At 44.0% G+C, this 12,540-nt stretch overlaps 1 protein-coding gene across 1 annotated transcript in view; it reads left to right on the top strand.

Annotated features, from left to right (window-relative positions):
• XPR1 (xenotropic and polytropic retrovirus receptor 1) overlaps nucleotides 1-12,540 on the top strand; it is a 103,606-nt gene that overhangs the window by 62,114 nt on the left and 28,952 nt on the right. Inside the window, exons 3-6 of the mRNA XM_008636114.2 lie at nucleotides 5,609-5,805; nucleotides 9,373-9,522; nucleotides 10,066-10,149; nucleotides 10,613-10,694. Of these exons, the coding sequence (XP_008634336.1) occupies nucleotides 5,609-5,805; nucleotides 9,373-9,522; nucleotides 10,066-10,149; nucleotides 10,613-10,694 (513 nt within the window). The remainder of the gene's footprint in view (nucleotides 1-5,608; nucleotides 5,806-9,372; nucleotides 9,523-10,065; nucleotides 10,150-10,612; nucleotides 10,695-12,540) is intronic.

Genomic DNA, 12,540 nt, shown 5'->3' on the forward strand with positions numbered 1-12,540 from the left:
AACTTTATGGAGATGCTCTTAAAACTAAAAGGCACAAGTCTTTCAGCTTATCCGTGCTGACAACCTCCTGGGCATGTTTTAGGTGTGCTGAGCTTCCCAGCTGATGTTTCCTGAGCTTCTGCAGGAGTAGCTCTCATGGCTGTGTATGGTAGCTTGGTCATCTTGAGGGGTCCAACAAGTTTTTAAACACTGAACTCTTCCTGAAACTCCTGTATCTTTCTGGAGTACACCCGCCAGCAGCAACTGCCGCGGGCTCTGTATTTCGAGTAAAAACGTGGTGATGGTAGGAGTGGGGATTTCTTGGTGTCATATATCAAGTGCTGTTGTTTGTTGTTTTCTCTGAGGAAGTTGCCTTCCCATCCTGTGTTTTGAGAACAACTTTAGAACAGGTTAGTTGGAAATTGACCCTGTAAAATTGCTGCAAAAGGCTCGGTGTGCTCTGGCTCCTCCTGCCATTACTCTTCAGATGATTTTCAGCCTCTTTTGGTGAGGTTTGAAGTGGGGTTTCACCTAGAAAAGCATTTAAATGTAGATACAGCAATGCATTGGCTTCTATACTTCCTCTTAACATGTTGATTTATTAACTTAGGGCTATAAACAGGATTTGCAGCACAATATGGGAGCCTTTTCTAGTTCTGATTTTAATCTGGTAACAAAGACATGGCTGAATTGTGCAAAATATTTTCATAACCATTCGGTGATGACTTTATTGCTGGCTGTTTTACTGCCAGCCAGGATCTGGGTTGTGAACTTGAGGATAGCTGAAAGCATGATTGATGCAGTGGCTGAGCATGGCAGCTTCCCTCAGTTCAGCTTCCATCTAGGGAAGTAAATCTCCTTTGGGCTGGCTGTGCCTGCACTCCCAGCTCCCTGGAGCAGTGTGAGTGTCAGGACAAGAGGCAGTTTTTAGGTAGAATTGATACTTTTTTATTAGATCAGCTGGGTTTTACACTTCCTTGGCATTTTTCTGCACGCAGTCCATACGTACCTAACTCAGAGCAGTGCTCTGTGTTGTTTCCCAGGGAGATCTTGTGTTTCTACCCCAGACCTGAGGTTTTTATGCTCAGAAACTTCCTTTCTGAGCCGCACCAGATCCTGTGCACTGCAAGCTAGACTCTGTGCAGGAAGTCCTGTCAATTTAGATGCACAATACAGATTATAATTTTGCCTAATGAGGACCTGCTGCCACACGTGCACCCGCATGTACACACCCATTCCAGCATTGTTTAAATGGCATTAATAATGTAGGGTAGGGTTGTTTTTTTTCCCAGCTAGCTGTCATTTCAAAAAGTTCCAGGAGAGAACACATGCAATTTGAAAATCTCCTGCGATAAGATTAAAATAAGTCTTTTATTTGTGGAGGAGTGACGTGACTTCCATAGAATGGAAACCTGTTATTAGGGTTATTAGCATTGAGCTACAGCTAGAAATGTTCCATCAGCGGTTCCTATCCGTGCTCGTGTCAGAAATTTGTGGCGTCGGACCCTATTGTAACTCCAGGCATGTGTTGGCTTGGATTATGACCTGGCACATCCTATTTATTATAGGCTTATTATACAGCTTATTACACCCCTGTCTTTACTACAGTGAATACTGCTCATTTTCAAGAAAGTCAAGTTTTCTGTTGATCTCTGCTTCGTTTCCTCGACGTCTTTCCCTGGGCTGAGGGATCCTCAGTGAGCATCACCCAGGATTGCCACAGCACAAGCACCCTCATCCGCTTGGGATGGGCTGCTCCCGCACCTCAGTTCCTCCACGGAGCACTCGGAGCTGGAGTGACTGCTGCAAAATGCCTTTCTTTGCCCTTCCCTGTGTGCTGCCAGCAAACACTGCCTTAATTCCCCAGACCATTATCCCAGCTCAGTGGAAAGGAAAACTGCCATTAACTAAATCAGATTTGATAAACAATTCGCAATTTTTTTGACTATGCTCAAGAAGATCTGTCCCCAAGTGAAAGAAAAAAGAATTGCAGTAAAATTTTCAGATGGCTCCAGCGGGGGAACGGCTGTTGAAGTGCTGGAGTTTTATCTGTGGTCAATTTTGGTTTGTCTTTCTAGATGGCAGGTTTGTTATATTTTAAATTACCGTCATCAGGATTTGGCTAAACAGTAGCCAGCAAGACTTTCGTGGTTAATTTAGGAATGGTTTTGTTATTTGTAGGAAACCCTGGCTTTAAACTGGGAAGCAAAATATTGAACATAATGTGTACAAGTAGGGAAGGGAAGGAATGCTGAAAGGGCCTACCTAAAATGCCCTGAGCTGGGTAGCTGGCAGGAGGTGCAGGCTGTTGGATTACCTCCTGTCTGGTGAAACAGGCTCTGACCACGGCCATGCCCATCTAAGCTGGAACCTGGAGGGAAGTTTTACTGGCTCCTCAGTGTAATAGTCTTTTTCCATCATCCTTATGTGTGAACTTCTGTATAAACTTAGAAAACCAAGTAAAAAACCAACTTGGAACTGCACAGTTGAGGTGATGACTCTTTAGATGCTTTTAGCCAGGATCTAGCAGCATTTTTTGGGCAAAGCTGCTGCTTTATGGCGAGCACTTTTGTTGACGTCTGCCTCTATTGGATTTCTTGTTAGTCTTTGCCATGAAACTACGCTTGAGCTGAGGGCTCAGCGGGCATCAGATCATGCAAAGTGCTGCAACACAACAAGAGAGGTTCCAGTTTCTAAGGTTTTTTCCTAACTCTCTTGAGTGACATATTTTTAAAGTCACTTTTCAGAGTGTTAAATTAGTGTGGATAGTGCTAAATTAGTGATAGTCGTATATGAATTTTCAATTATTTTGGAGTATGCTGCAAACTGAGAAATTAATTTCTATTCTGCTTTCCTGTTTCCCTGGGCAATTCCCTAGGGGGGTTTTAGAACAGCAGCACACGTTTTGTTTTGTTTTGTTTTGCTTCTGCATTGAGTCTGGATGGTAAAAAAATCATACTTTATTAAGATGAAATGATTTGTGGACAGAATAACTGGAGTCAGAGCAGGAGGGAGAAGGTGGTGACAGGACGGCTGTTTCTCAGGAGTGGCATTTGTTATGGATAGCTGCAGTCATAAATATTTCAAGACATTGTATTTTCTTTAAATATTGTATTAGGCTGATGGATTTTAAGATTTTTCTGGACACAGGGACAATGGAACAGTGCTTTCAATTGAAAATAAAAGTTTAAACTCTTCCATATCTACTGATTTGATCTAAAAAAAAATCTCAGTGTATCACGGATGGTTCAATAGATGTTTTCAGCATAGAGAGTGTGAGCTTTATTTATATGAAGGCTTTTGATTCGAACAGATATCTGTTACTTCTTCCCGAGGGAGTTCCCGTAGTGGGGAGGGATTATTGTTTTTGCAGCCTGATCTTGTTGTGATAAATATCATGTGGTTGTAGGCTGGGGACAGACAATTCTCACTGTGGGCTGCATTGCCTCTGTTTGGTGGAGTCCTTGCAGCTCTGGAAGCTGCCAGAGAGGAGTTGTCCTTTCCTGCATTTTAAATCTTCATCCTTTATTAAAGTTTATAAGCAAGAAAGTCAGAGTTTCAGGCTCCTCTCTACTCTATTTCCTATATTGATCCCCATTTTCTGTTTGGAAAGGCATTCTGCTTCTGGCAAATATGTTATGCAGAGCACTATAAAATTATTTATGGAGTAGTTTTGCTCTTAAAATTAAGCAGAATTGAGTAAGACAAAGGAAGAGTAAATCTTACATCTGAGCGGGGAGCAGTTGAGAATTATCAGTGAGTCGTTATGTAAGATACTAATGAAGATAATTAAATTGGTATCCAGGAGGCTGCTGGGCAGAGCTTTGTGTAGCAGAGGGACCTTGTGGCTCTGTGGTTTCTGGTGCAGTGCTGGGTGGCCTGCTGGGTGGAGGTGGCTCCAGCTCCAACGCTGTGAGCCTGGTCAGCATCTTCCTGGCCAACACCAACACCCGTGGTCTGTGACCCTGCTTATCACCAGAGATGCCAAAGCTGTGACTGAAGCTTAGCAGGGGAAAAAAAGCCTGGAAGGAACCAGTTGTACAGAACAAAGAGAATGATAACAGTCTTAACTATGCTGATTTTAGCTTTAAAAGATTGTTATTTAGCCAAAAATATTATTTTCTGAGAGTACATAAAGCAGCGTGTTTAAAGGAACACCTTCTTCATACTTGAGGTGTGAGGAGGAGAGACAGACTTGTTCTAAAAACACATCAAAATGACGTTTAAGTGCAGGCTGACGGCCTCTTTAACCAGTAAATAACGAGGCAATGCTGCTAAAGTGAGGAAAAGAGGGATAAATTATTACAGTGGATCATGTACAGCAGCCAGCAGTGTTGTAACTCCTGATCAAAGCAGAGCTGTGTTTGTCTGTCACCAGGAGCTTGGCAGAGGGGCCGTGCTGCTCTCCAAGCAACTAAATTCAGTGTTGCGTTTGAAGTGTGGGGTTTGTCTTCTTTGATTTCTCTAGTGTCACATGAAAAGGCAGTAAACATGTAGTCACTAGCGGGTGCACAGATCTGAAAAACGCTTTGCTTACTCACTGTCATGTCTCATAATATTGTCTAACAGGGTTTTCCCCTAATGCCTCTTGTGCACTTGATTTATTTGGGAAGGAGGAGCAGCCCTTCGTTGGCACTCCGAGTAGCCGTGTGGTCAGTGCTTTGGCATTTGGATGAGCCCCTGTCTGCCTGCTGCCTGCAGCCAGTGTGGGGACGCCTGCCCCGCTGTCCTTGTGCTGGTTTGCAGTCCCCAGGCACAGGCTGGGCCTCTTCCGTCCCTAACAGGCGTTTGCATGGTGCTGGACTGAGCATCCTCTAGGAATCAAAGCTGGGATGGAAGCTGAGAGGTCTCAGTTCCCAGCTAATGCTGATTTAGGCTCTGCTGAAGGGACAGCCCCTTGATTTTGACCATATTCGTTTATTTTTTTTACTTGAGAACTTGTGTGTTTTACGTAGGTTTAATGAGAAGGGCTTCCTCCTCTACTCTGCCCTTGTGAGACCACATCTGGAGTTCTGCATCCAGGTCCAGGGCTCACAGCACGAGAAGGACATGGGCCCATTAGAGTGGGTCCAGAGGGCTGGAGCACCTCTGCTTAGAGACAGGCTGAGAGAGCTGGGGGGTGTTCACCTGGAGAAGAGAAGGCTCCAGGGAGAGCTCAGACCCCCTTCAGGTGCCTGAAGGGGCTCCAAGAGAGCTGGAGAGGGACTTGGGACAAGGGATGGAGGGACAAGACCAAGGGGGAATGGATTCAAACTGACAGAGGGCAGGTTTGAATTAAATATTAGGGAAAAAAAAATCTTTATGTTGAGGGTGGGGAGGCCCTGGCACAGGGTGCTCAGAGAAGCTGTGGCTGCCCCATCCCTGGAAGTGCCCAAGGCTAGGTTGGACAGGGAGGTGTCCCTGCCCATGTCAGGCGCTGGAACTCGATGATCATTAAGGTCCCTTCCAACCCAAACCAGTCTGAGATTCTATTCTGTGAAAAGAGAAATGCGCAGAGCTGTTGAGTGTAACGCGGGATGAGGGAAGGCCATTCGCTGGCACGTTATTTGAGGAATAGGTGCAGTGCTTTTAGGGCTTGGTGGGCCGTCTGTGACCCTCCCACGTGACTGTCCCCTCTCCCTGCCCACAGAGAAGCTGGGGGGGGGGCGGCTGCAGTCCACCTTGGACGCGCAGAAGGAGGCCAGCGGGGCCTCCACGCTGCAGCGGCGCAGAAAGCCCGTCTTCCACCTGTCCCACGAGGAGCGAGTCCAGCACAGGAACATCAGAGACCTGAAACTGGCCTTCAGCGAGCTCTACCTCAGCCTCATCCTGCTGCAGAACTATCAGGTACCTGCGAGGAGCGGTGCTTTCGCACAGCCCTGTCCTTGTGTGCCCTTGAGTTGCCTCACTCCGCTTTTCATTTATTTCTTCCTTTTTTGGGGGGCCCCTAAACACTTCTAAAGAAAAGGCAGGCACCAGGCAGCTAGCAGTGTACGTCTGGTTGCTTTTTATTGAGCTAGAAGTGCTAAGCTGCCCTGCAGAAGGACTTTCCTTCTTCCTTTCCTGGGCTGGCTGACCCCAGCACCTTTGTCCAGGCAGGACCTCTTCCTTCTGTAGAGTGTTGTTCTATGCAGGGCTGGAGTGGGCAGGCTGGGGAAGAAGCTCTTTTATCTAATAGTTGTCATGAAACTTGAAATCCTAAAGTACTGTTTCCTCTTGGCGTTACCATGGTAGTGGCTGTGACCTTGCTGTATCAGAATTTCTTGCTAAAACATCAATTTAAAAAAAATATTTTGATTTCTGCAGGATACAGGCTCATTTGCCTTGAGGTATGAAAACAAATGAATCTTTAGTTGTACTTGGATTTTTGGCCTGGTAAATATTGCGGATGCTGATCTTGTTCCAAAAATTTTGAAATAAAAATCTGGAACTGGTAATATCTTTTTGGCTGGGCTACCTCTTCTGGAGTTAAATGCTCTGAAATGCTTTTGAATGTTTTACTCTGAGGGTTTTTAGCTTGTTAAATAAGAATGTTGGAGCTTATATTGACTACGTCTGTATTCAGATCTTTGCCAAATCTTTACTGGTGAATTTTACTAAACAAAATCCACAGTAAGAATAAATTAAATACCACTCTGCTGTATGGACAAAACTTATTCTCCCAAATCTCTGAGTATTTGTACCTCTCCTCAGTGATGTTATCTTTGAGCATATGTCTGGAAACGAGGGGTTTCTTAATAAACCTCTTTAACCATTAGTGATAGTTCCTAGTTCAAATTCTTGGGAAAGGTGGAGTATCTGTATCTTTTTAGGAATGGAGTGAAGCAGCATCACCTGCTGTGATTTCTTCACTTGCATTTGTTTTCTTTTTGAAAAGAAGACAGCTATACTTTTAGTTACAAAAAATCAATTCTGAGGCTTGATGAAGAATTTAAATAGGGGATGACGTTGGCCATTCCTTTGGGAAATCTTTTCCTGCTGTTCCTCAGTGAAAAAAGGCGTGTTGCACACTGATATTTTTGCTTTTTGCTACCATGAGTCCAGACCCCCACTGTAAGTCTACTAAATATTGATCTAAACCCCATCTGGTTTTGATGGCTTTCACAGTTCATAGAGGCAGCAGAGCTGCTTTCTGCAACATAACTCCAGGGAGAGAATGAGAAAAATTCCTTCAAATTGGTCCCGAAGTTGAGGACAAGGAACACAAGCGTGAAAACAGATGTAAAACTAAATCCCAGAGTGCTACTGTTGTTAATCACTCTTGAGCTTGAAATATAACAACAAGGAATATTCAAGCTCTTGTAGTTTTGGAGAGAAGAAAAAACAATAACCTGGTGGGAGGATGATGCAGCCGAGCCCTTCATGTAGGAGATAAAGTGAAGTCAATAGCAGCAATATAAATATCAAACTGGCTTTGATGAAATGCTGACGCCTTGAGTTGGGTTACTGAGGAAGGAAAATCCACCTGAAGCAGATTCCTCAGCCTCTTAGGGCTGAACAAGAGCACAGGTTTCATGCATTCACTCCTGAGGTGCACAAACCAAACGTCAAGTGAAACTATAAGCAGCCTCCAGGGCAGCTCTTACATGTTTAACTTATCAATGATCAAACTTCTGATAGAATTAATTTGTTGATAACAGCAGTGTATTATTCTAGAGTGTGTACATACATAAAAAATCAATTTATCTGAAATACTGTGTTTTAGGACAAACAAATGCTGAGAAATTAAGCATGTAATATTTAGTTACTTATTCTGTATATATAAATGCAGTGCATTTATTGGGTGAATAATAGAGGCTGAACCAGTTTTATTAAATTGCCTTGCTGGTACATTTCCTGATATATATGAGCAAAGATTTTTGAGTCCACTGTTTGATTCTGCTTGATGTTGCATTATATTATTGCCTAAGTTGCACTGTTTGTTGTTTGTGAGGGGGGTTTTTTCCACAAAATGCAGCAGAAATGGAGGTCAGGCTTGGAGAAGGCCCCTTGCCAAACAAAAGCAGCAAGAATAGCAAAATATCAGACTGCATAAATGCTGTTTGTTGTGTTCCCCAGTCCCATCACTGCCTGTTCCTTGTGAGAAGCACCACAGTGACCAACAGTGCTTTTATCGTGCACTTTGGGGCTGCAGAATTTTTGCAGCCAGAGGGTGAAATGCCGCTGGAGAGGTTTTAGGGTGCCTGGTACAAACGTATCCCATCCAGCCAAGGCACCCCAGAGCTAGGCTGGGATTGCACCCATGGCAGATGAAGGGATGTTAGTTCAAGCCACAGAAAGATCTCTGACCAAAATCATCCTTTTGTTGCAGTTTCTCATGTGAAATCGCTGCTCTCTGGGGTGGAATGCTGTCTTTTCCAACAGGAAGTAATTAAAGTCTCTTGTCTCCAATAAGGCAGGTCATTAATGCTTTGGCTTTCTGCTCCTGTCTCCCCAGCCTCATTTCCCACCTATATGGGAGAGGTTTGGCATTAAATCACTCTAAGCATAATTACATTGAAAATAATTTTGGTGAGTAGTTGGTGCCTCTCCCCAGGGCATTGGATTTTGCTGTTTTCTCTGGATTTCTTTCCAAGTTGCTCTCTAAGCTTTTTTCAGAAGTGAGTCTTGCCATGGTCACTCTGTGTTTCTGCTGTTGCTTGAATGAGTTATTGAGTTTTTTAAGTGGCACTCCCTGCACAGTGAAATGCAGGATTGCAAATACATCGCGCCACAGCAGTTGCTGCCCTGTGATGAGCTTCGCCTGTCTCAGGTGCTGTGCATGGGTGTTGAATCAGGGGTCATTACAGCTTGGAAATCAGCAGCTGATTCTTGTTTTAAGCACTGTGTGCTAGTCTCTGCAGACTGGAGAGTTACATCTCCCACATCTGCAGGCCTAAGCTGGTTTGGCAGTCATTGTGCAACCTACTCCGTGAAAAAAAAATGCTGCTGTGGGGATGCACTTGTCTGGACTTAATCTGCAGCACTGACAACTTTCATACAAAGATTTCCTTTCTATAATGAGTGTAACTGGAGAACTTATTTTGAAACCAGTGTAAAGTTTAAAGAAGTCAGGAGCTCTGATTTTTCAGAAGGGAAACCCCCTTAAGGGTTACTTGTCTTCAAGGTAGTGTCAGGTCACTTCTTGCATAGAGGAGGAAGGTGGAAGAGGTCTGGCTCCTCAGGGAATAAAAAGGTTTAGGTAGCTTCCTTTTTATGCCCTTGAGTCCCATGTTTTTCATTTTATTTGCAAGGATTATGTATTACTTATGATAAAGTAATAACTCAGAAACTTCCTGACAATAGATGCAATCATTTTGGTCCTTGTGAATGATTCCTTTCCCGCTAGCACTGGCAAGAGGACCATTTCTCTTTCCTGGGAAATGGCTGGGGTTAAATACCTTTTCCCTTGCGTGTCTTTTCCCTTGTCTGCAGAACCTGAACTTCACCGGCTTCCGCAAGATCCTGAAGAAGCATGACAAGAACCTGGAGACAGCGCGGGGGGCGGAGTGGAGGGTGGCCGAGGTGGAGGTGGCTCCCTTCTACACCTGCAAGAAGATCAACCAGCTTATCTCCGAAACAGAGGTGAAGAGGCTGGCCTGGGCACTGCTCCTCTTCTAGCTAGCAAAGAGTGGGATTTCGGTCACTGCTGGTTTCTGGAAGTGTTCAAGCCCAGGCTGGGTGGAGTTCTCAGCAAATCTGTTCTAGTGGAAGGTGCCCTTACCTGTGATGGGGGGTTGGAACAAGATCTTTAGGTCCCTTCCAGCCCAAACTATTCTATGACACTGTAATTTCTATAGTGTTTTGCCCTCTCTTTATCTTGTATTTACCACCAAGATGGCTACTAATTGACTGTGAAGTGCCACTGATTTCTGGCACTGCTTACATAATTTGGGTATGTTCTCTTCAGCTGGTAACTGTTCCCTTGGAAAAGCCTCATGCAGCCTTAACCTCTGCTGTGTAGGAACTTGGTGCAGAATGGTGAGCTTTTCATGTCTTTGTATTAAAAGAATACTGGGCCAGGGCTCACCTGTAACATGGAAACCAACCTTTATTTTTGGTTTTAGTGCATTACCACATGCTTATCATTCAGATGGACTTCAGAGGTGTGTGTCTTTGTCTCCTTAGGAAGTGGTGACCAACGAGTTGGAAGATGGAGACAGACAGAAGGCAATGAAACGTTTGCGTGTTCCACCCTTAGGAGCAGCTCAGGTAAGAGACAAGGGTTGTGGAGCGAAGCTGCTCCTCCAACTTGTCAAGCTGCCAAATCAGATTCAACATCTGAACAAAACAGTGGAAATAATTGGTGTGAGCGTGCGTGGGGCATGGCCACATAATCTGCTTTAGTTCTGGAAGGTTTGGAAATAGGTTACTACTCCTAATGCATGCAGACAAGGTAATGAAGGGAGGAGATAAATGGTGAAAGGAAATTTATGCTAAGAAAAGCATATGCTTAGTGTTTGTGTGGTCTGGAATATTTTTCAGGGGGCACTGAGATGCCCAAGCTCTGTTTCAACGTGGCAATTTTCAGTTTGAAAAACCACACTTCAAGAGCACGAGTGCAATCAGGGATCAAGACCTTGTATTTCTGATTTTAAATTTGCTCTGCAAACTAATCTGACTTTGCTGATAACCTGTTTACCTCACCTTAGTTCTGCCATGACTCTGTTCACAGCCTGTACCAGCCTGGACTACATTCAGGGTTGGATTGTTCTGCGGGTTGTTCATTGCACTGAACGTCACTGTCATACTTTCAGGTGGGTATCCTGCCATGCCTCGCTTTGGGTGTATTCTCATCTCTTAGGGAGGGCCTGGACCTGGATGTTCTGGCTTAAATCAGTCGTATCACATTGGTGTGAATTACTCGTTCTGCTCAGCTGTAGGTTGTGGCTTTTCTCGTGTTATATATATATATATATATATATATGTGAATTTTGAACACAAAAATCCTTTTCTCCTGGTTTCCTCCTTATTTTTGGAGGGATATTCTGAGGGTGCAATATCTATGTGTAAAAAGAGATTTTTGTTATCGTTCTGTGAACACACAGCCCATGCCCACCTTGAGACAGGTGCTTGTAGGACTTGAGCTTTGCATGGCATTGACTTTATATATATATATATATATATGTGAATTTTGAACACAAAAATCCTTTTCTCCTGGTTTCCTCCTTATTTTTGGAGGGATATTCTGAGGGTGCAATATCTATGTGTAAAAAGAGATTTTTGTTATCGTTCTGTGAACACACAGCCCATGCCCACCTTGAGACAGGTGCTTGTAGGACTTGAGCTTTGCATGGCATTGACTCCCCGAAGAGAAGACTACCAGATGCAGAGCCATGTGACCACATGCCACTCGGGGTGGAAATCGGGAATTCATGTGGAAATTCCTAGGATTTCAATGCCTGGAGTCTGTTAATTGAATTAATTGAATTAATTGACTTTTTCTTATTGGCAGAGGTCAGCAAGATTGTTTAAAAGCTACAATAAACGATTGCATCTCTCAGGCCCTGGCTTTATTCTGCTTTGTGCCCTCTGAGTTTGGCCCCTGATTAGAGCTGGAGCCACGTTAGTGCTGCAGATCCAGACACAGAGCTTAATCACAAGCAGCTTTACTAATTGTGTGTGTGATTTCTGCAGTGTTGTAACTTGCTTAAGCAGTACAAAGGAAAAGGCTTAACAAATCAACTTAGGAGCTCTTGCATTAGGGAAAGCCCATGCCTGTGTTTTTATGACTTAAAAGAATTTTTAATCGGATGTTTCTGTAATTGGATCCAGCCATCTCTTGGGATAAAATGCCTCTGTTTGAGGAGCTCTTTGCAGAGCTTCCCATTTGGTCTTCCCATGGTAGAGGCATGAAGTTGACCCATCTGCATGAAGGGGCTGTTTAATGTGTAGAAACTGCTCTTTATTCATCGTTTCTGCTACTTAAATGTTTGATCTCTGTGTGAGATGCAAATATGATTGAAGTTGTGTTTGCTTTCCCTCTTGGTGCTAAGAATGAAAAAGTGACGCAGTTGTGAGAAGGAATTCATAAAAATGATTATATCTCCAAAGCAGGAGTGGTAATAATGCAGTGTGGGTAATAGGTGTGTTGTATCAGCAGGCATGATCTGATGGCTGAACACTACTGCAGATATTGGGCAAAAAACCTGGATTCCAGGTGCAAAGTGTTTGTTTTTAATTGGGTCATACTCTGCTACCCTCTCGGCTGCTTTTCCCAAATTGTTTCTGTGATTTGATCAGCGAGAGAGGATTTTAGTGTTTAGTGTGGAGAATTTGTGGAACAGCATCAGAGCATGGCTTCTGTCAGTAACACAGTTCTCTACTGCCTGATTTGAAAACTAGAGCAGCAGCATTTTACAGAGGTGAGTTCATCATCACTTGGGGTCTGTTCAAGGCTGCAAAGCTGCAGGTGGGTCCCAGGAGAGTGTCACCCTCAAGAGGGCAAATTTTGAGGCTTCACTGTTTCTGCATGGTCCTCCCTAGGTGCCAAGCTAGTGTGTGAGGTTGGAATTTCACAGAAATGTGCATTTGCTTTATTAACCAGGAACCTGCAAGGTTTCATGCAAAATCTCAGGCCCTTGCTGCGGACCTGCTCTTGTT

This window comes from Corvus brachyrhynchos, unplaced genomic scaffold, assembly GCF_000691975.1.
Source record: "Corvus brachyrhynchos isolate BGI_N302 unplaced genomic scaffold, ASM69197v1 scaffold466, whole genome shotgun sequence".
Classification (NCBI taxonomy): Eukaryota; Metazoa; Chordata; class Aves; order Passeriformes; family Corvidae; genus Corvus; species Corvus brachyrhynchos.